Here is a 22,013-nt window from a genome sequence, read left to right on the forward strand (position 1 = left end):
ATCCCATTACCATTGCATGGAGCAAGAGTTTTGCAACAGCAGTTCCTGCCCTGGAGAGCTGGTGAGAACTTCTCCTTAGCAAAGGCTGCAACAAGGTGAGGGGCAGGGAATGGAGGGAGTGGAGGGGGGCAGGGCTGGGGCCCTGGAGCAATCAGGACAATAGAATCACCCCTACCCTAAAAGACAGCAGTCCCTTCTCGAGGGTCAGAGTTGCTCAGAAACTTTTATCAGGGCAAGGTTCTCGTTATAGTGGAAGACCTCATATTCTAGTGCAACTCCAGAGTAGAGTTCAGGTCCGCCCGAAGAGCTGATGGGAGAGAGGAGACCGAGCAAAAGCCAATGTTCAAAGAGGAGGCATGATGCTCCTGGAAAAGAACTTATCAGAAGGAAATCGGGGCGGGGGGTGGTGCCCAGGTGGCTCAGATGGCTAAGCATCTGCTTTTGGCTCAGGTCATGATATTAGGGTCCTGAGATCAAACCCCGCATCAGGCTCCCTGCTCAGCGGAGAGTGGGCTTCTCCCTCTCCCTCTGCCCCTCCCCACCCCACTCATGCTTTCTATCTCTCAATTAAATAAATAAAATCGAAAGAAAGGAAGGAAGGAAAGGAAGAGGAAGGAAGGAAGGAAAGGAAGGAAGGAAGGAAGGAAGGAAGGAAGGAATAAAAGGAGTATCAAGGAAGGAAGGAAGAAGAAGAAGGAAAGAAGAAAGGAAAAGAGAAAGAAAGAAGGAAGGAAGAAGAAAGAAAGAAAGAAAGAAAGAGAAAGAAAGAAAGAAAGAAAGAAAGAAAGAAAGAAAGAAAGAAAGAAAGAAAGAAAGAAAGAAAGAAAGATAGATCAGGGGCCAGGAATGGAGGAGCTTGACCTCCTCTCCATTCAGGAGGGATGGAAGGACATTGCTGACAACCAGGCTCTAGACTGGTTCAACACTGCCCCCCAAAGAGTCCCCAGCAAGTCCAAGGAAGAGCACCAAAGCTCCACAGAGACACTGGAAGATTAGGGATGCTCTGGCCAAAGGCTCCCCAGTCACCACAGGCCACCCCCAGCAACGCGAGGGCGCCAGTCGTTCAGCAGTGACTCCAGGGCGCCTGTCTAGCACAGCAGCACCAAGAGGAATGCCTGGGAGACACTCCCAACAGACTCCCTCAAATCCCTGGGAGAATTTCATGGGAGGATGATGCCCTGCATGAGCATGGAGAGTCTAAGCCGGTGCAACTTTGGTCACTGCTCTTGATGCGACCTCGTTCGTACACACAGCTGGGGATGCCCTGGGAAATCGGATGTCAGTCAGATCCTCCAATGTACACCAGCTCCCCCACTTTGGCAACTCATTTAGTGCTCAAAAGAATTATATGAAGCACCCAGGAGATGCCACACACTGTGATCAATTTGGGGATACAGAGATTTTATGATATATTTGTCATATGTTTATATGTATTATTTTTATTTTTATATATCATCTATTTATATTTATTTAAATATTTTTTGATATATATAAAAGATATAAAATCCCTACTTTTGAGAACCTCACAGTGGGGAGGAGGGAGCAGCCAGATGATTACAAATCCTGTAACTGAAGCCACAATAGAGATAAGTCCCCGGGGTGTGGACAGCACAGAGAGAGGGCTGCAGTCCATGGAGGCCCTGACCCCGCTGAATCTTAAAGGAAAGAGGAGAGTTGGCCAGACCAAAAAATACAGGGGAGGGTGTTCCAAGAGGAAGAGAAATGTATGCCAAGCTCTGGGGTTGGGGGGGCCACCAAATAGCTCTTTGGGAACTGCAAGTAGTTCGCTGTGGCCTGTAGTTAAGGGGTCCTGGGGGTGTGGCCTGAAACAAGGCTGGAGATGAACACGAGATCAGATGCAGAGGCACCAGGTACCCAGGTCAGGAGACTGACTCTTTCTGAGGGCAAGGTGGGTCCTCATAGAGTTTTAAAAGGAAAAGAGGGGATCCCTGGGTGGCTCAGCGGTTTAGCACCTGCCTTCAGCCCAGGGTGTGATCCTGGAGACCCGGGATCGAGTCTCACGATCGAGTCCCACGTCGGGCTCCCTGCATGGAATGGAGCCTGCTTCTCCCTCTGCCTGTGTCTCTGCCTCTGTGTGTGTGTGTATGTGTGTGTGTCTCTCAAGAATAAATAAGTAAAATCTTTTAAAAATAAATAAATAAATAAATAAATAAATAAATAAATAAATAAATGGAAAAGAGCATACTTTGGGAAGTTTGTCCCAGAAGCGGAGTAGAGGATGGTTTGAGGGGGAAGACTTGAGGCAGAGATCAGTTAGGAGAATAGTTGTGGTGGTGGTGGTGGTGATACTAACAGCAGTAGCAGACAGTGCCCGATACCATTCTAAGTGCTTAATAAATATACTCATTTAGGGACACCCGGGGGGCTCAGTCGGTTAAGCGTCTGCCTTGGGCTTGGGTCATGATCCCAGGGCTCCCATGAGCCCCACGTTGGGCTCCCAGCTCAGCAGAGAATCTGCTTCTCCCTCTGCCCTCTGCTCCTCCCTTCTGCTTGGGCTCTCTCTCTTGCTCGCTCTCGCTCTCAAATAAAAAACTTTAAATATAGGCTCATTTAATCCACATGACAACACTATGTAGTAGGTGCTTCATTAGCCCCATCTTACAGATGCTGAAACGGAGACCCCTTGAGACTGAAGGACTTGCCCACGCTCTGCAAGCCAGCTCTGGAATCCACAGCTCTGGCGCGCACATTGCAGAAGTTTAGGCAGGAGAGAATAAAGTGCTGCCTCACACTATCAGTGAAGACGGTGAGGAAGAGATGATTAAGAGAGATGCTAAGGAGATAGCCTTGTGCCAGGGGTGTGTGAGGGCCAGGCGGTTTCCGGTTGGGCAGATGCCCGGCTGGGAGGGTGGGGCCAGAATTCCAAAAGACTGGTTTTCTACCAACTGAGCTTGCAGCACCTGTGGGACCTCAGGGGAAACGCCAAGAGGTGGCTGCATGACGAGCTTGAGCTTCAGAGAGTTTAGGAGGGAAGTTAGACGCAGAAGGTGTGGGGGACCTTGGCACTGATTGGGTGGTCGCTGAAGCCAAGGGGACAGGTGGGAGGGCAGGGAGGGGGGAAGACCAAGGCAGAGCCACCAGAAACATCCAGATTTGAGAAACAAATAGAGAACTAAAGCCACAAAAAGAGATTAAGTCTTAGGAGAAATAAGAAGAGAATGAGGGGATGCCTGGGTGGCTCAGTGGTTGAGCGTCTGCCTTTGGCTCAGAACGGGATCCTGAGGTCCTGGGATCGAGTCCTGCATTGGATCCCCCCATAGGGAGTCTGCTTCTCCCTCTGCCTGTATCTTTGCCTCTCTCTCTCTATGTCTCTCATGAACAAATAAATAAAATATTTTTTAGGGGATCCTGGGTGCTTCAGCGGTTTAGCGCAGCTTTCAGCCCAGGGCATGATCCTGCGGTCCTGGGATGGAGTCCCATGTCAGGCTCCCTGCGTGACATGCCTGTGTCTGCCTGTGTCTCTGCCTCTCTCTCTATCTCTGTGTGTGTGTGTGTGTGTGTGTGTGTGTGTGTGTCTCTGTGTCTCTCATGAATAAGTAAATAAAATCTTTAAAAATATATTTTTAAAAAAAGGAAGAAGAGAATGAGGTCAGTGGAATTAACTGCTGCAGAGGTCAAATGAGACTTTGAACAATAACCATTTCCCCATAAATACAGTAGTTACGAGGCATACAGCAGGCTGGGAGGAAATACTTTAACATAACTAACAAATGTGAGATAATATGAGTAGATAGGGTAACAGGCCCTTTTATTAACCCCAACGGAAGGAGAAGTTGATACAGTCTTCTTTTTTAATTGAAGTACAGTCAAAACACAATGTTATATTAAGTTCAGGTACACAACACAGTGATTTGCCAATTCTGTACATTATGCCATCCATGCTCACCACCGTAAGCGTAGTCACCAGAAGCTGGTACAGCCTTATTAACATTTAAATGTGCACAGATATGACCCAGCAAAATGATACTTCAGCTACACAATTATACAAGTCCCCAAAGACCTACGTCCAAAGAAGCTTGTAACAAGACTTAAATATTCATCCATGAGGTCATTATCGAATTTATCACGATACGTCGGGTTATTGAAAAGGGTAAGATAAGGGTAAGATTGTACATCGATGCTTTATATGCACCGATGTACAATAGGTCCCTAACAGCGTGTGAGGTGCAGAATGATACAACTAGTTAAATGTCATTTGTTTTAGGGGAAGAAGGAAGGAAAACATGTTGGTGTATGCCTGGGAGAAATTCTGGGAAGACAGACATGAGATAACATGTGAATCTAAGGATGGAAAGGGGTCCTTCCAGTTTGACTTTAGGTGTTTTTGCGGTGCCTCTGTCCTTTACAATATGCATGCTTTGTTTTTATAACATTAAAACCGCTTTATTTAAGAAAAGGGCTTATTGGAGGTCGCGGCCTGAGGTCGTTGTTGGTGAGAGCTGTTTGAGCAGAGCTAGCTACAGGGGGCTGAGGTGTGAACAAGAGGTGACAAGGTGAAAGCAGGTGCTCTCTCCAGAAGCCCACCCGTGAGGAGGGCGCAGGGGGAGTAGTAGCTGGAGGGGTCCTACAGCAGAAGGAGGTGGGAAAGACATGAGCAGGCTCAGAAGAAGAGACAGTGGATGGGGCTGAAGGGCCAGGAGGCAAGACCCTCGAGGCTCTGAGAGGCAATGTGTCCCACAGCCAGTGCCGGAATTCACCGGAAAGAGGAGGGACATTTCTCACGCTGACCCTAGAAGGAAGGAAGAAAGTGTGCAACAAGTGCAGGCAAGTCGTTTACCGGGGGCTGCGGTTGCCTGTATCTTTCTTGTAAAGAAAGAGGAGCAGGTTCAAAATGCTAGGAGACAGAGGTGGACCAAGCACACCTCCACCTTCAGACTGGCAGCCTCCTCCAGCAGCCATTAGACAGGTAGGTGTGAAAAACCCCAGTGCTCATCACAGAATCTCCAGGGGGATCCTTGGCCTGGAGTCAGGGTCCCAGGACAGACCTCATTGCTCCTCGGAGGGAACACCTCCCCGGGTGGGCCTCCAGGAATTCACCCTGGCAACCCCAGGTCAGACATTTTCCTATAAAGTCTGTTGTGCTTTTTCCCCCACCCAACAGCCCTGACTGCTCCCAAGCCCCAAGCCACAGAGGAGGTATCAGTGGCCACGCCAACCACCGCAGCAACTGGAACGTCAAATAGCAGGTAAGTGAGCTGTTCCGTCTCGGGGCCACCAGGGACACATGTCTGATGGAAGTGACTTTGCAACTTCAGTCTCCTCTCTGAGTTCCCTGAGAACTGAGGTGATGAATTGCAGAAACTTAGCGCTAAAGGGAACGAAACCTTCGCCTAGACAACATGACACGAAAGAACTTTCTATAATACTGGGAGTGCTCTCCATCTGCACTGCCCTATAGATATGGCAGCCAATAGTCACAGGTGGCTCTTGAACACTTGAAAGGTGGCTGATAGATCTGAGGAACTACATTTTTGGTTCTATTTTCACTAAATTTAAGTAGCTACGTATGTCTCGTAGCTATCCTACTGGACAGTACAGATCTAGAGCAATTGCCTCATTTCCAACAGAAAGGTCCAGAGAGAATTGAGTAGTCCGAGCTCATCCTGCCATCAACAGAAGAACCAGCCGGTTCTCTATTCACCCCACTATCCATATGTAGGTGGTGGGTGCAGGGGAGATGAAATCAACCTAACAAAAAATCAAGAAGCGGGCCGGCGGGGACATGTCAGATCTGAGCTTCCCTTTCTACACCTTTAATTCCATTGTCTGGGATAGAGGGGTTCCTAACCGAGCTCAGAAAGCCGAGGCTGGGATCCAGCCCCTTGCTACAATGAACAGAATACAGGATCTGAGGTCAGGTAAAAACATCTCTTAAAAACTGAAACCCAGTTCCCTGTGTCACTCTGATGAGGTTGCCTAACTCCCAGGGTTCGGTTTCCTCACCCAGAAAGTGCATACCTCACGACTTTGTTGTGAGGATTAAATATGTATGGATTCTCTTTCTTAAGATTTTCTTTTTGTCATCTCTGTACCCAACGTGGGGCTCGAACTCACAACCCCAAGATCAAGAGTTGCATGCTCCACCCACTGAGACAGCCAGGTGCCCCTATATGTACAAATTCTGAAAAAGCACTTTTCCCAGAAGCTGGACCCTGGTAGGCACCCAGCTTTACAGCTAATGTGACCGTTGTTATTTAGGCCAGAGCAGATACAGATGCACATCGAAGTCAGCTTAGAAAGCAGACCCAAAAAAAAAAAAAGAACATAAAGCAGACCCGCTGCTTTTCCTTCCTTTGGCGGGGGGGGGGGGGGGGGGGGGGGGTTGCAGTAGGAGGCACATGGTGGCACTAATTGATAAACAATATCAGTAATGAAGATCACGACAATAAACGCTAATGTCACGCCTGCTGTATGTCTTAAGGGCTTTCCAGGTAATCCCTCATTCGATCCTCAGCACAACCTGACGAGTTAGAGGCTATCATTGACCTCATTTCACAGATGAGTAAACTGAGACTCAGGAAGGGAAAGTCACCTGCCCAGAGTGGCTGGGCTAGCAGAGTCCTTGACCGCTGCTTTCATGCTCCTCTCTCTAAATATAACGAGGCTCCGGTCTGGTTTTAGCCGCGCCTGGCCAGGAGTCACTGCATTCTTCTCCAGCACGGGAAAGAGAGAAGTGACCAAGAATGTTTGTTCAACAGTTGGACTCCAAGGTTCTTTCCTAGGGATCAGCAGCCTGGCTGAGCCTGTGCGGGCTTGGAGCACTCTGCAGGCCCTGGAGAGCAAGGCGGAGCCAGAGGCAGGGAGGGGGTGAGTGGAGGCATTGTTCGCTAGGGTGGGGGCTTGGGCATCAGTGTTCACTGTCCTGCCTGCGTTTATCCTTTCCCCTGTCATCATTAGCAAATGTGACAAAAATATACTCTTAACGTCACTCAACACTGCTTTTGAAAATATGTTTGGATTTGGATAAGATGCGAATTTTTCCCAAAAGGCTTTCTTTCCAAATTAGATGGTCTTGGCTCCAAAGGCAGCAGCCTCTGCAGCCCGGAGCCCAAGGGTACAAGCCAAGGAAGAAGAGAAGTGACCTCAGAGGGACTCCTGGTCAGAGCAGGTGGCTGGGCAGGGAAGTGAAAGATGAGAGAAGTGAGTGCAGCCCCTGGGCGGGTGGTGGTGGTGGTGGTGGTGTTCTCAAAGGGATGTGACCCGGAGAAGCAATCTGTGAGGTTTAAGAGTGAAGGGGGTGGGGACAGGAAGGAGGCATTAGGCCCAGTTCCATCTCTTGTCAGTCTTGCTGAGCTGCTCTCCTGGACGGAGATGTTCAAGAGCAGGAGAGCTGCCGGCTTCGGAGCAGGGGAGCAGCCCAAGGCAGCTGGAGTGAGGGGAGACTCAGACAAGGCAGCTGAGAGCCAGGGGCTGCTGAGACCAGGGCAAAGACGAGAGAAATCCATGCCATCCTGGGCAAACCACTGCCTTTTGTGGGGGCCACACAGTCTGTTCATCTGTGAAATGGAAAGATTGGCTAGAAAACAGCGCAGGTCTCTAACCCATGGGGAACTCTCCCAGTCCATCACATGACTGGTGATCCAAAAACTGACCCGGGAATTAATTATTCAAGCTATCAAAAACATCCAGCACCCTCAGGACTCCACCCCAGAATTAAGCAATCTAATCCACCGCTCACTTCCTCCACTCTATTCTCACCACCACCACCCTGTCAGTCAGGCACATCTGCTCTCCTGGGCGAGTCCTACAGGTGAAAGGCCCAGACTCCTGGTAAGTCCTGGAACATCTGCCCTTCTCACCTTCCAGAATATCTCTTGTTTTCTGTCTCCCTTAACACCCAGCATCCATTTATCCCAGACATCTCTCCCCATCCTGGGGTGGGCTTCATTCCTCTTGAGACCTCTCTACCCTGAAGGGAGAGCCTCTGCCCCTCTTCCCTACCCTTCTCTCTGACAACCACTCGGGGCAACTTTCTGCCCACCCCCTTCCCTTCCTGATTCCACCAGCTATCCTGCTTTGTTTGGCTCGGATGGGGACTGAGGAAGGGCCAGACATTGCCTAGTCCCTCCTCCCCTCTATGAAATGCAAATATGCGTGGGTGATATTTATAGAAAGAAAGAATGCTAGAAGTGTATTAAAATGACTGCACTTTTTATTGCTGTGGAAAAGATTGACTTCAGTGTTTGGGATCTTGTAAATGTCTCCGTTCTACAGATAATGGTACAGCATTTTCATAAAATTAAATTAGAAGCATCCCATGCATGGAGTTTCTGAGCGGCCGTGAGTCAGTAAGGGTCTGGCCATTTCACTCAATGAGGGAATCTCCCACTTGCTCACCAAGACCATGACCAGGGGGGTCCATAGGAGTCAGCCAGCGCAAGGGTGTTTGGCTTATCACTCCTACAAGGGCCGTTTCTTTCATTCTGGGCCTACAGAAAAGCTAAGAGAGCAATGCACAAAACATCAAATGATAGGAATAGATTGTATACAGCCTGACTTCTTGAGCTCTCGAAAACTTCAGCTTACAAATACATTTCACACACGAGGTGTGATTTTTTTTTTCGAAGCAGCTCTGTCTGTAGAGTGGAAGTAGCCTGTGGAGCCGTCCACACCCACATGGAATCCTGACCGCAGCATTCGCAAACTGTGTGACCAGGGGCTGGTTTCTGAGCCTCTCTGTGCCTGTCCTCTCACCTGTGAATGGAGGCTACTCATACCCACCTGTAACCCTCCAGGGAGGTCATGTACCTAGGAGTACAAAGCTGACCTCAGATATGTCAACTCCCTTCCCTTAGTTTCTCCCTTTCACTATCAACATGTCCTCCATAGAGATTGGTAAACTGAGGAACCAACGAGCATCCACAAAACATTGTCCCCTCCTGGGGGTTAGAGGTCACTGCCCTGGCCCGTTTCTCTTTCCTGACTTCTCTACCTCCTGCCCTGACTTGCAGGGTCTCCCGCTGGACCCTCAAGCTGATGCTTCGTGCCCATGTACTTCATAGCTGAGCACTAGATTATCCAGGACTAGAGCTTTTCAGGGAAGTATCACAGCTGCTGCTGTCTGCTGATAGGGCAGTTTCGGCCGCCACCCCAGCCTCGCCTTCCCGTGGTCATTGCTCATACCAATGGGGTTCTCCTCTCTTTGGTCACAAGCTCTCTGTCCCATCATGCTCTGCACCCGCTCTCAAAAGTGAGCCTTCTTTTAGATCATTTCTTCCCTTGAGAGCATCTCTGATCATCTGTTCCCAGAGGCGACCCGCCCTTGACCTTGTAACTTCACTGGACATAACCCTGGGATAAACATCCTCTTGACCATGGGACTGCAGAACTAGTGACTTGTCGCAGGTCTTACCAACAACACTGGCTGAGCCAGTTGTACTACAGCCTCTCCCACCATCGCCTTATCCTCCTGGCTAGACAGGGTTCCCCCCTTCCCCACCCAACCCCACCCCCGAAACAGATCTTTCTAGATTCACAGACTGATGGAGTCTGCTCTATCTGTGGTCCCTACGGGCTGAGAAGCTGATTTAACTGGCCCCCATCACCTAGACTAAGGGTTCCAACCCTCTAGGGGAAAGGCCATTACTTTCACAGTTTCTCCTAAGTGGACTCCGCTTTCTTCTTTGCTATATGTCATCAACAGTGACAGACTTTCTTCTGCTAAAGAGAAAAGCTTCTCAGGAGTTTTGTTGTTGATGTTGGTTGTTTACTATCTGTATTTTTAAAGATTTTATTTATTTATTCACGAGAGATACACAGAGAGAGAGGCAGAGTCACAGGCAGAGGGAGAAGCAAGCTCCCCATGGGGGGACCCTGAGGCAGGAGTCGATCCCAGGACCCCGGGATCTTGACCTAAGCCAAAGGCAGCCGCTCAACCACTGAGCCACCCAGGCACCCCAGGATGAAGGCTTTTATGTCTGGCTTTTTTTTTCCTTGAAAGAATGTTTTCAAGGTTCATCCTCATTATGGCATATATCAGTACTTCGTTCCTTTTGTTGGTTGAATAGTCCATTGTGGGTGCATACCTCTATTTGTTTTTTTTTTTTTTTTTTTTTTATGATAGGCACACAGTGAGAGAGAGAGAGGCAGAGACACAGGCAGAGGGAGAAGCAGGCTCCATGCACCGGGAGCCCGACGTGGGATTTGATCCTGGGTCTCCAGGATCGCGCCCTGGGCCAAAGGCAGGCGCCAAACCGCTGCGCCACACAGGGATCCCATTTGTTTATTCATTTATTGGTTGATGCACATTTGCATTGTTTCCACTTTTTGACTATGATGCTGCTATGAACATTTGTGTACAAGCTTTCGTGTGGACGTAGGTTTTCAATTCTCTTGCATACATATCTAGAAGTGAAATTGCTGGGTCATTAGTAACTATGTTTAACTTTCTGAACAACTGCCAAACTGTTCTCCAAAGTAGTAGCTGCACCTTGTTACATCCACACTCATGGTGGATGAGGGGTCCGATGCTCCACATCCCTGTCAACATCATTACTGTCCATCTTGGTTTGTGACAATGATCTTATCATAGAGTGTTGAAGTAATCTGGAACTGTTTTACTTTATATTTTTCTCTTTAACACTAGCTCCATGTTGAGGTGGGTTACAGACTGGCATAGGGTCCCAGGATGGTCATACCTTGTTATAAAGAAATGGCACGATGGTGACATATCTTGTGGTTCAAAAGGAACCAATCTGGTTTACCTTAATTTACTTCCTCTTTGGAAACTTAGTTAATATTTTAGAGTGACAGCAGCTTCCCCAGAAGCAGCCTTTGGGCTATCCCCATAACGAGGGCAAAGCCAACAGAAGTGGGTCTACCTGGGGGTAGCCTGGAGGTCCTGGGGAGTCAGGGATGGATGAAGGCACTCACTGGCAGGGCAGAAAGTGTCCCCACCAGAACTGAAAAGCCACTAAAACAAGGGTAGGGTTTCTCCCCCTGTCTTCTCTGCTTCCTGCTGCCTCTCCTCCTAGGGCTGGAAGCACACTGGCTTTCTATGCTCACCTCCTCATGGCAGGACGTGGCCGCTCCAAGGTCCCAACACAGTCCATTATATTTCTATGCACTTGAGGAATCAGTCAGCCACCTGCTTAGGATTTTTAAAATATTTTTTTCAAACTGCACAAATATTCCCGCAGTGGGTCTCCTGCATCCTGAAAGAAAAATGCTGGGCTGTAAGTAAGCTCTCTTCTTGCTCGGGTATCCTATACCTCTATGCTGTTACCGCTCAATCTGTCTTCCCACATACTTCTTTATGACTTTCAGAAAGTTGGAAAAAGGGACTCCCCCTTCAGCTTTGTGGTTAAGCCTCGATCTTTTTCTAGCAGTCAAACCCAATTGATTGCCTGCTTAATCCCCCACATCAAGAACTGAATAGCACCTCATATTTCTGACATTAAATTCAGCCTCAACAGCCAGAGATGTTTACCACTGAAGAACCCAAGACATGTTCTGTAGAGATTGCTTGAAGGGAGGTTTCAACAATGTTTCAGGGGATGGTGATGTCATGGAAAGTGCTCAGAACCCCTCTGGCTTTGAAGGGAACTGTGTGCTTCGTGTAGTGCACCATTTATCCCTAAATATGGCTCATAATCTAGAGCCACGACCATCTCCTAATGTGAAAGTTGCTTCCATGTAACACATAAGCAAGGCAGAGGATCCCGTCTGAGGTTCATGGACCAACAGGCTAGAATCTGGGGAGACGTTATTGTGCAGTAACTCTCATCTCTCTTCTCTAGGCCAGGATTTAAGCTTCCCTCCAATATGGAATACATTAACTGGGATAATTACAGCCTGGAGGATCTCTTCGGTGATATTGATAATTATACTTACAACACGGAGATGCCCATAATTCCAGCAGACTCTGCCCCATGCAGGCCAGAATCTCTGGACATCAACAAGTATGCTGTGGTTGTCATCTATGTCCTGGTCTTTGTGCTGAACCTGCTGGGAAACTCCCTAGTCATAATGGTTGTCTTATACAGTCGGGTCAGTCACTCTGTCACCGACGTCTATCTGCTGAACCTGGCCATAGCTGACCTGCTCTTCGCCTTGACCTTGCCTATCTGGGCTGTCTCCAAGGTAAAGGGTTGGATCTTTGGCACACCCCTGTGCAAGATCGTCTCGCTCCTGAAGGAAGTCAACTTCTACAGCAGCATCCTGCTGCTGGCCTGCATCAGCATGGACCGCTACCTGGCCATTGTCCATGCCACACGCACGCTGACCCAGAAGAGGCACTGGGTCAAGTTCATATGCTTAGGCATCTGGGCCCTGTCCCTCATCCTGTCCCTGCCCATCTTCGTCTTCCGCAGGGCCATCAATCCCCCCTACTCCAGCCCAGTCTGCTACGAGGACATGGGTGCCAATACAACAAAATTGCGGATAGTGATGCGGGCCCTGCCCCAGACCTTTGGCTTCATCGTGCCCCTGATGATCATGCTGTTCTGCTATGGGCTCACCCTGCGCACGCTGTTTGAGGCCCACATGGGGCAGAAGCACCGGGCCATGCGGGTCATCTTTGCTGTCGTGCTCGTCTTCCTGCTCTGCTGGCTGCCCTACAACCTGGTCCTGGTCGCAGACACCCTCATGAGGCTCCAGGCCATTAAGGAGACCTGTCAGCGCCGCAATGACATTGGCCGTGCCCTGGATGCCACCGAGATTCTGGGCTTCTTCCACAGCTGCCTTAATCCCCTCATCTATGCCTTCATTGGCCAGAAGTTTCGCCATGGACTCCTCAAGATCATGGCCTTCCATGGGCTCATCAGCAAAGAGTACCTGCCCAAGGACAGCAGGCCTTCCTTTGTTGGCTCTTCTTCAGCGAACACTTCTACTACTTTCTAAGCACCCCCTGCCCCGGTTGCAGTCCCTCAGGGCTCTCCCTCGCCATCAGCATCCCGTTCCAAACCTCATGTCCACTGGCTGTTCACAGTCTCTGTGTCAAGGCAGCTCCCAGCTGTGGTTCCAGGGAGTTGCTGGGGCCACGTCCTTTTCAGGCCCATTGTATGGTTTAGGGAGCCTGCCCTGCTGCCCCACCCCTTACTATAGCTACAGTGTCAGCTGCTAGAGCTCACTGAGCCCACAGCACTCTGTTCTCTGAGGCAGCTAAAGATGTTTAAAAGATATCCTTTTAAATGACACCAGAAAGTTCCTACCATTGGGAGCCTTTAGTGGCAAGCGACATTAGTAGCTGCCCCAACTCTCCCTTTCTTGCTTGCCAGCAAAGCCCTCCTCCCTTGAGAGAGGCTGAAAAGGACAGGTACTCACTTCTAAAGACTCCCTTAAGCTAGGAGTGGCCCTGTCATTCACTTCTGACTGCTGAACTTTCAGGACAATGGTGTGCTGGGAAACCACTCTACTGGGGGAAAGAAATCTTGGTCTGTAGCATTTGCCAGGTGGCCTGGTGTAAATGCCCCCACCACGGTGATTTCAAGGGTTTTCAAGTGTTTGGCAACCAGCTCACAAAAATCTAGGAAATGTAATGAGCTGCTTTCACAAGCAGGTACAAACTGGCTTCAGCACACCATTGCTTAAGAGGAAGTCTACTGGGGCCAGGGACTCCTGGGAAATACTCCTGATTGAAAAGAGAAACGCATACAAACACACACACACACACACACACATCCTTGGTTCATTCTTGCCTTTGAATATGGTTGTAGGATACGATGTGACAGAGAAGTAACAAGTGTGCTCAACACACTGAGGCAGATGGAGTGGATGAGGACAAAGAGCCCAGAAGGAAACCTAAGCATAAATGGTCAAATGATTTTCAACAAGGGGCACCAAGATTATTCAATAGGGAGAGGATAGTCGTTCAACAAATGGTGTTGGGCAAAGTAGCTATCCACACACACAGGAACGAACTTGGTCCCTTTCCTTACACAACAGTTAACTCAAAATGGGTCAAAGACCTACACATGAGAACTTTAACTATAAAACTTTTAATAGAAATGTAGAAGAAAAGTTTTATAACATTGATTTGGCAACGATTCCTTGGATATGACACCAAGCAAAGAATAAACAGAGAACTGGATTTCATGAAAGTCAAAAGCTTTTGTGCATCAAAGGACACTATCAACAGAGTGGAAAGGAAAATCACAGAATGGGAGAAAATATTTGTAAATCATATATTTTATACAGTTTACAATCCACAATATACAAAGAATTGCTACAATTCAACAACAATAAAGACAGATAATAACAAGTGTCAGTAACATTATGGAAAACGTGGTGGGACCCTTGTGCACTCTTGGTGGAAATGTAAAATGGTGCAGCCACCATGGAAAACAATGTCTCAAAAGATTAAACATAGAATTACTATATGATTCCAGAAATTCCATGTCTAAGTATATTCCAAAAAAAACTGAAAGCAGAGACTCAAAGGGATGTTGGTACACTAATGTTTATAGCAGCATTATTCACAATTGCCAACAGGTGAAAACAACCCAATGTCCATCAAAGGATGATGAACAAACAAAATGTGGGATATACATACAATGGAATATTGTTCAGTCTTAAAAATGAATGAAATTCTGGATGGATGGATGGATGAATAAACCCTGAAAACAGTATATCAAGTGAAAGAAGCCAGAAAAAAAATAGTGTATGATTACACTTACTTGAAGTACCTCCGATAGTCAAGTTCATAGAGACAAGAAGTAAAACAGTGGCTCCCAGGGACTGGACAGAGGGGGGAAATGGGAAGTAATTGTTTAATGGGTGCACAATTCAGCTGGGGGCGATGAAAAGTTTCTGGAGATGGATAGGGGTGATCACTGTACAACACTGTGAATGTGTTTAATGCCACTAAACTGTACAGTTAAAGATGGTAAAAATGGTAAATTTTATGTTGCGCGTATCCTAGTACAATGAAAAAAAAAGACAATTTTTAGCAACTGAAGTAACTGTGGAACCATCTACCTATAACTTCTTGTTCAGGGGGGATAATTAAATGTCTTTTGTTTTTTTCTTTTTTTGTGTGTAAGCCACTTTGAGTTGCGTATTTCATTACTTACCACAAAAAGCACCCAAACTGCTACAGAGAAGTCAGGCAAGGGTGAACAGAGGTCCCGAATGTACGTTTATTTACAATAAATAAATCTCTTTGCTGTTTATTGAGTACTCAGAGAGAAGGACTGAAGTCGAGAGAGAGCCCAGCCTTTCTACCTCCTTCATCCCCAGCCCAAGCCTGTTACCACTGGCCATGTATTATGGACCGCTGGGTCCCAGGATCATCTAGTGCTTCTTGTGTCTTTGGGTGAAATCATAGTCAACAGTGTCAAGGGTGGGATTAGAAGGTTCAACGTGTTTACCAAATCAGCAGGATTGGGGAGCAGGACATCAGAGAGCTCTGCTGAGCTCAACCAGCAACCCCTACTTTGAGTCTTCACTCTCTTCTCTTTCCCATGCAAAATTCTCTCTCTCTCTCTCTCTCTCTCTCTCTCACACACACACACACACACACAGCCCATCATTCAGGATTGACAAAAGCACACCTTGCAGAATAGGGAAATGATTTCCACACAAAACAAACGATTTGACTCATTGCTTGGGCAGTATTTACTAAGGGCCTGCCATCCCAGGGCTCCTGTTCACAGGCCTCTTCCCTGCAGGGGCTTTGACAGGAGGGGGTTGGGCTCTGAGCAGCCTATTGAGGAAGTACAGTGGCAGAGGGGATTCAGCTGCAAAGCCCCCAAACTTTACTGGGTTCTGGTCCCCTTCTTGTTAACAACTCTCCAACCACTAAAGCAAAGAGACAGCTGCTGTGGCTCTGACAGGAGGCCTGTCCAGGGAGGCAGGAGCAAACCTCGGAGCTGGAGGACTCAAGGGGTAGGTATCTACCACTCCTAGCTCATGAAAATGTAAACAGGATTAATCCGGCCACAATAATCCCTTGTTCCAAGCTCATTCTGTGCCAGGCACTGTGCTGAGCTCAGGTTCAAGCTTGACTGAGCTGCTCTGGCCAAGCCTTCAGAACAGCTTCTGATTCAGCAGGTGGGAAAGGCAGGCGAAAGTGTATTTACTAGAGGGAACACCCAGTGTTGCCAGAGGGACCAGTGGTGTTCTGACCTGGCAGGGCGGATGGGCCAGATGGCTCGCTGAGATTATTGTCAGTGGGAGGAGGCCAGACCAAGTTTCACTCTGGTTCTGGTTCTGCTCTTTGCTCCTATAACAAGGGCTAGAGGAGGCACGTTTCTCCAAGGAAAATAAGAGAATAAAATAAGCCCAGGAGCAATGAGGCAGAGATTGAGTTGCACTTACGTGAACTCTGTTAATATTTCTCTCTCTCTCATTCTCTCTCTCCCTTCCTTCCTCCCTCCTTCTCTCACATAAAGACAGTCTTGGCACAACTAACCTACCAACCCAGCCATCACTAGGAGGAGGCACATCCAGGGCCTGTCTTTGAGTTGTTGATTTCTTCCTTCCCTCCGATGTTTCCAGGCCTGAGTCCCACTGTCAGGGCCCAGCTCCTTTCTGCCTGGATCTGCCCACTCAGTCTCAGCTGGTGCCTCTTGCTTCTGAGACACACTCCCCTTCTTACATGAACACCCTCCATCGTCTCTCTCTGTCTCCTGAGTTTGCAACACAATCCCTCCTCGTTGTCTGCAGGAATGGGCTCCCTTTGTTCACGAAACAGGGACAGCCCCCAGTGTCTCTTGGGTGATACGAGGACGTGCCCCCAGTTTGCACATGTCACATTGAAGTTCATCACACGTTGACGTACATGGAAAACCGCCACCCTGCCATTGCAGAGCCAGAGGAGGTATAGGGATCCCTCCCACCCCCGCCAACCCTTGCAATACACAAATGAGGACACTGAGGCCCAAGGAAAGCATCTTGATCAAGATCTCATGGCTGGGTAGTAGCAGAGCTGGAATAAAAATGCCTAGGGTGGTTCATTTTTCCAGATATTTTGCTCTTCTAGTGGTAACACTTCAGGCACCTTACAAATAGATGGGAAGATATCTATATGAACCCCTCAGAGCATTCCACTCATACAGGTGGGACCGGTCCACTTCTTCAGGGCCTACATTCATCTGAAGGAGTTAAGGGCCAACAGCTTGGGGCCCAGGTTTGAGAGCAAGCTCAGAGGGGGTTACCTTATTCTAAGCTGGTAGCTAAGACAGTTAAGGGGACAGTTGGAAGGGGCACCTGGGTGCTTCACTGGGCTGGGTATCCAATTCTTGATTTCAGCTCAGGTCATGATCTCAAGACGTGGGATTGAGCCCTACAACGGGCTCTGCTCTCTCCCTCTTCCTCTCCCTCTGCCCATCTTCCCCACTTGAAAACCCGCACAGGTACACACTCTTTCTCTAAAAACAAGAGACGATTGGAGCCCAATACAAAATTCAAAGACAAGCAAAACTAAAGTCTCTGTTGAGGACACATGCCATATCACACAGGGTTCAATTAGGAAAGCAGGACTGGGGCCCCTGGGTGGCTCAGGGGTTGAGCATCTGCCTTCAGCTCAGGTCATGATCCCGGGGTCCCAGGATTGAGTCCTGAATCGTGCTCCTCCCAGGGAGCCTGCTTCTCCTTCTGCGTATGTCTCTGCCTCTCTCATTCTCTCTCTGTCCCTCATGAATAAATAAATAAAATGTTTAAAAAAGAAAAAAAAGGATCCCTGGGTGGCTCAGGGGTTTAGTGCCTGCCTTTGGCCCAGGGCGCGATCCTGGAGTCCCGGGATCGAGTCCCGCGTCGGGCTCCCGGCATGGAGCATGTTTCTCCCTCCTCCTGTGTCTCTGCCTCTTTCTCTCTCTCTCTCTCTATGTCTATCATAAATAAATAAATAAATAAATAAATAAATAAATAAATAAATATTTTTAAAATTTTTAAAAAAAAGAAAAGAAAAGCAGGACCATTTGGAGGAGAGATTTGTTATAGGGATTTGACTGTATGGGACTGTGGGAGCTGGCTAAGTAGTCTAGGTTGGGCTGTTGTCTTTGTTTCTGGTGCTGGGACCTGCAAGTGGCAGAACATAGTCAAGAAGGAAAGATCACATGAAGCAGACTGTAGTGGGGACAAGCTGGAACCTCATGAAGGTCAGAATGCACCCGGCTCAGGAGGAGGAGGTGCGGCCCGTTCAGCTGCTGCCCCACACTAGCGAGAGGAGCCAGCAAATAAGGGACAGCATAGAACAGCATCCGGGGCCTTGCCCTGACCTTCCAGAACATAAAAAGAAGGCAGCTTCTGTTCCACTTTCCAAAGCTCACACAAGTCTCTTCTGGCTGACACTAACGTGGAACTAGGCAAGAAAGGGAGGGAATCTGATGAAACATTGTATCAGCTTAATCAAATTGACTCATTGAAAATCTTTCACACAAACAGGTGCGTGCAGACTCTAAAAAAGGATCACAGCCAAAGTTTGGATAATGTTTATTTAGGGTTTGAATCTCCCAGGGAGGAACACACTGGGGCTTTTGAGAGTACTGGTAATATCCTCTTTCTTTACCTAGATTATGGGCACCCGGGATTTGTTGTATTATTATTCTTAAAGCATAAACATTAGTTTTCTACAACCTGTAGCATGTATCCTAGTCACCATAAAAAAATGCTTTTAAATTATTAAATTAAAGGAAAAACTAATGAAGAAAGTTATTGGAAGAACAAAGAGACAATTCTGGTCATTTGAAGGAGCAACTGCAGGGAGTCAAGGGGAGGCTACTACTTCCTATGGTTTTGGGGTCAAATCCGCCAAATTAGAAGACAATATTATCACCCAGATTTGTAGTAGGGTAAATAGTTACAACCTTTAGAGAAAGCAATCTGATCATATGTATTTAAGTACACACACCTTCTGATCCAGGAATTATACTTCTAGAAACCCATCCTATAGAAATAGCCACATAGGTAGACAAATGTATACAGGATATTTGTCACAGTGTTATTTATAAAACTCAAAGCTTAGAAGCAACCTAAATATTCAACAAGAGGGAAAGGGCCCAATAAACTATGAAGGAGCATCCATGCCATGGAATACATTGAATGCAGTGGTTTTAAACACAAGGCTAACGCCAGAACAGAAGACCACATGTTGTATGATTCCACTGACATAAAATGTCTCAAAGAAAGGCAAACCTACAGAGACAGAGGACGGGTGACTTGTAGGTTGGAGAGGAGAGCAAGGAATGATTACAGACAGGCACGAGGCCTCTTTTAGGGACAATGGAAATATTCTAAATCTGGATTATGGTCGTAATTGCACAGCTCTATAAAATTGCTGAGTTATTGCCTGGTATATTTAAGTGGATCAATTTTATAGTAGGTAAATTATAGCCAATAAAGCTGTTAAAAAAATCTCTAAAAAATAATGAGGTAGTTATATGAGTGGACATGGAAAGATCTTTAAGAAATAATATCTAATGAAAAAGGAAAAGTAGGACAGTGTATAGTAAATGGCCTATCCACTTGTGTAAAAAACAATATATGTGGGTTTATAAATGTTCAGAAAAATATCTGGGAGAAAATACACAGAGTTGTTGAAAGGAGTTATAGTTAAAGAGAGCTGGAGGGTGGAGTAATATTCAGGATTAATTCGTACACTTCTATATTGTTTCAGTGTATTTGATTGGGGTGGGATTTTCTCAAAAATGCAAGAACTGAGGCCTGCCCACCCATGGAGGGGGCATGCCAGGCAACACCCATATTGGCCTCCTTACAGACAAGGAGGCTAGGCTTTGTGGGTACGTTTCTATATCCTTATATTTTCTCAGTGAGCATCTTTTATTTTGTTTTGTTTTGTTTTGTTTTTCCTTCATTTCCTGGTAAAGTTGCTTTTGCAAAATGTCACCCTAGTTTCAAATGACTTCAGCGCTGAGGGTCCAAAAAAGAACTAGAGAGCGTTCAAGGCTACAAAGCAGTATTTCTAAAAGCGCCCCATGTTTAAAATGGACTCCTCGCCTAAAAGGCAACTTTACGGACAATCCCTGAAGAGATCGGAACCCTGACAGAACCAGATAGCAGACTATATGGAGCTGCATCAGGGGAGAGCGTTTTCTCAAACTCGTAAGAGTTTAACAACATGTGGAAAGGATGTGGGGCAAGTAATGAGGAGTGGTGCAGGACCCCAAGGCCAGTAACAGTTGGGAGCTGTTACTGCCCTGGGCCTGAGGGGCAAGGCAAGGGAGCCATTACGGGAGCCCAGGGAGAAAGCTATATGATGAGGGCTCCTTGGCAGGAACCAAACCTAGTGACCTCAGACAGAGCTGAAGGAATAAATGTCTTGACTTGAAGCTTCCACTTCACCATCTCCTCCAAGGGTTCCCATTGGCTGGGCTCGGAATCCAGAGGACAGGGAAATGGGTTGAGATGGTGCATCTCAGTTGGAATCCCAGGGCATGGAGCAGGGTAAGAAAGGTAGAGAGTGAACCTAGAAGACACATGGAAGGTGTCCAACTCACCACCCCAGCTTAAGGTTAACGTAAGGTGAGAGCCCCAGTCCTACCGAGTAGGGTAGCTGAGGGCAGGTTCTGGGAACCTGGAGTCCCAGGTGAGACTGATCAAGACTCAAGTTTAAAACCCACTCACCCAGAAGCAATGGTGGCAGAGCTGCCCAAACTAGAGATGAGAGATGCCCTGTTGGAATTAGAACTGTTTGTGAGGGTGAGTCTTTCTCTCACAGGTATATGTTCTCCTTCTTCTCGCTCTCCATGCTGTATGCTTCCAGGAAGACCCCCAACTCCTGCTGACCCCTCGCCCAAAGCAAGGTGGCCTTGCATTGCAGCTTCCTTCTGACCATTCCACCTGGTGGAACAGATGTGGGGGTGGGGAGGGAATGGAGAGAGGAACAGAGGTCACATTCCCAGCTCAAGGCCCCTCCCCCAGCAGCTTCAGGCACATTCACAAGTCACCTTCCCGGAGAAGACAGATACACAACTGATTTCTCAACAAAGCCTTGCAAAGTCTGATGTCAGACATGTTCCCCTGACCAAAAACAGTAGGGTCAGCTTCCTATCAAAGCTGGCTCAGTGCCAAGCCGGCTCAGAAACTCTTGAGTCCCATGAGGTGATCTGTCTGATGTTCTTCTCTATTCCATACAGTAATAATCCCAGCTAGCGTTTCTAGATGACCTTCTTGGATATCCAGCATTATGCTAAGGGATTTACTACACTAGACGGCACAGCTGCCTATGGCACTTTGGTCAACTCTGCTGCCCTGTAAGTCCATGCTTGAGTCTAATTCAGTCGCCAAAATGCAGGAGCATGACTCTCAGGTTGCTCCTGAAAGGCTCAGGAGTCTCCATGTCATAGTAACTCTCAGGGACCAAGGTCAGGGTTGCACAAAAACCCACTGTTGATGGAAGGATCCTGCTAATTCAGTTTAGGACATATACATATAAGTATGTTATTTACATCTTACTCTATGCAAATGGCACCTCTTAGGCAGTGCAGTGTCAAATCTGCCCATCTGCGAGTGGTGGCCCTGGACTGCCCTACCTAAACCTATGCTTCTGGGTGGAAGGGAACTTAAAATATCCCCTTATACACTGAAATCCCCTTCTGACAGGTGAGTAACTCAAGACCCAGAGCAGGTGGACTGGACACTTGCCAAAGATTTTAAACTACAAGTGACAAAAGCAGAGCAGGACCCTGGTCTCTGAGTCCTTCATCCATTGCCCTGTTCACTATACCAGAAAGCCTCCTGTCAGGTTGCTAGGGAACCTAATTCCCATAGGACTGGCAGCAAGATTCATGGGAATGTGCCCATGACCTCTTTCTTCCAGTACCTATAGATAAAGATTCAAGAGGAAAGAAAACCCAAAGCTAGAGACTTAGAGAGCAGTCCTAAACTTCTTCATTTATTAGCATCTGTCATGAGAAGTAGGTAAATATATTCGGAGCTGGTTTAGGTGGTAGGTTTAGCAACTTAGGGATCTGGCCCCAGGGCCTACTACCAATAAGTAGGTTTAGCTTAGGTGGTAAGCCCTGGGGCCAGATCCCTACATGCACATTCCAACTCTAGTTAAACTGTTGTGCCTCAGTTTCCTCCTATAAAAT

The 22,013-nt window shown here is 47.5% G+C and overlaps 1 protein-coding gene across 1 annotated transcript; it reads left to right on the forward strand.

Annotated features, from left to right (window-relative positions):
• Positions 1-7,727: 7,727 nt before the first annotated feature.
• Positions 7,728-13,155, forward strand: CXCR2 (C-X-C motif chemokine receptor 2). Its single transcript, NM_001003151.2, has 2 exons — positions 7,728-7,791; positions 11,760-13,155. Exon 2 carries the CDS (start codon positions 11,785-11,787, stop codon positions 12,859-12,861), a length of 1,077 nt encoding a protein of 358 aa, NP_001003151.2. The 5' UTR covers positions 7,728-7,791; positions 11,760-11,784; the 3' UTR covers positions 12,862-13,155.
• The last annotated feature ends 8,858 nt before the right edge of the window (positions 13,156-22,013 follow it).

Source organism: Canis lupus, chromosome 37 (assembly GCF_011100685.1).
Source record: "Canis lupus familiaris isolate Mischka breed German Shepherd chromosome 37, alternate assembly UU_Cfam_GSD_1.0, whole genome shotgun sequence".
In the NCBI taxonomy this organism is placed as follows: domain Eukaryota; kingdom Metazoa; phylum Chordata; class Mammalia; order Carnivora; family Canidae; genus Canis; species Canis lupus.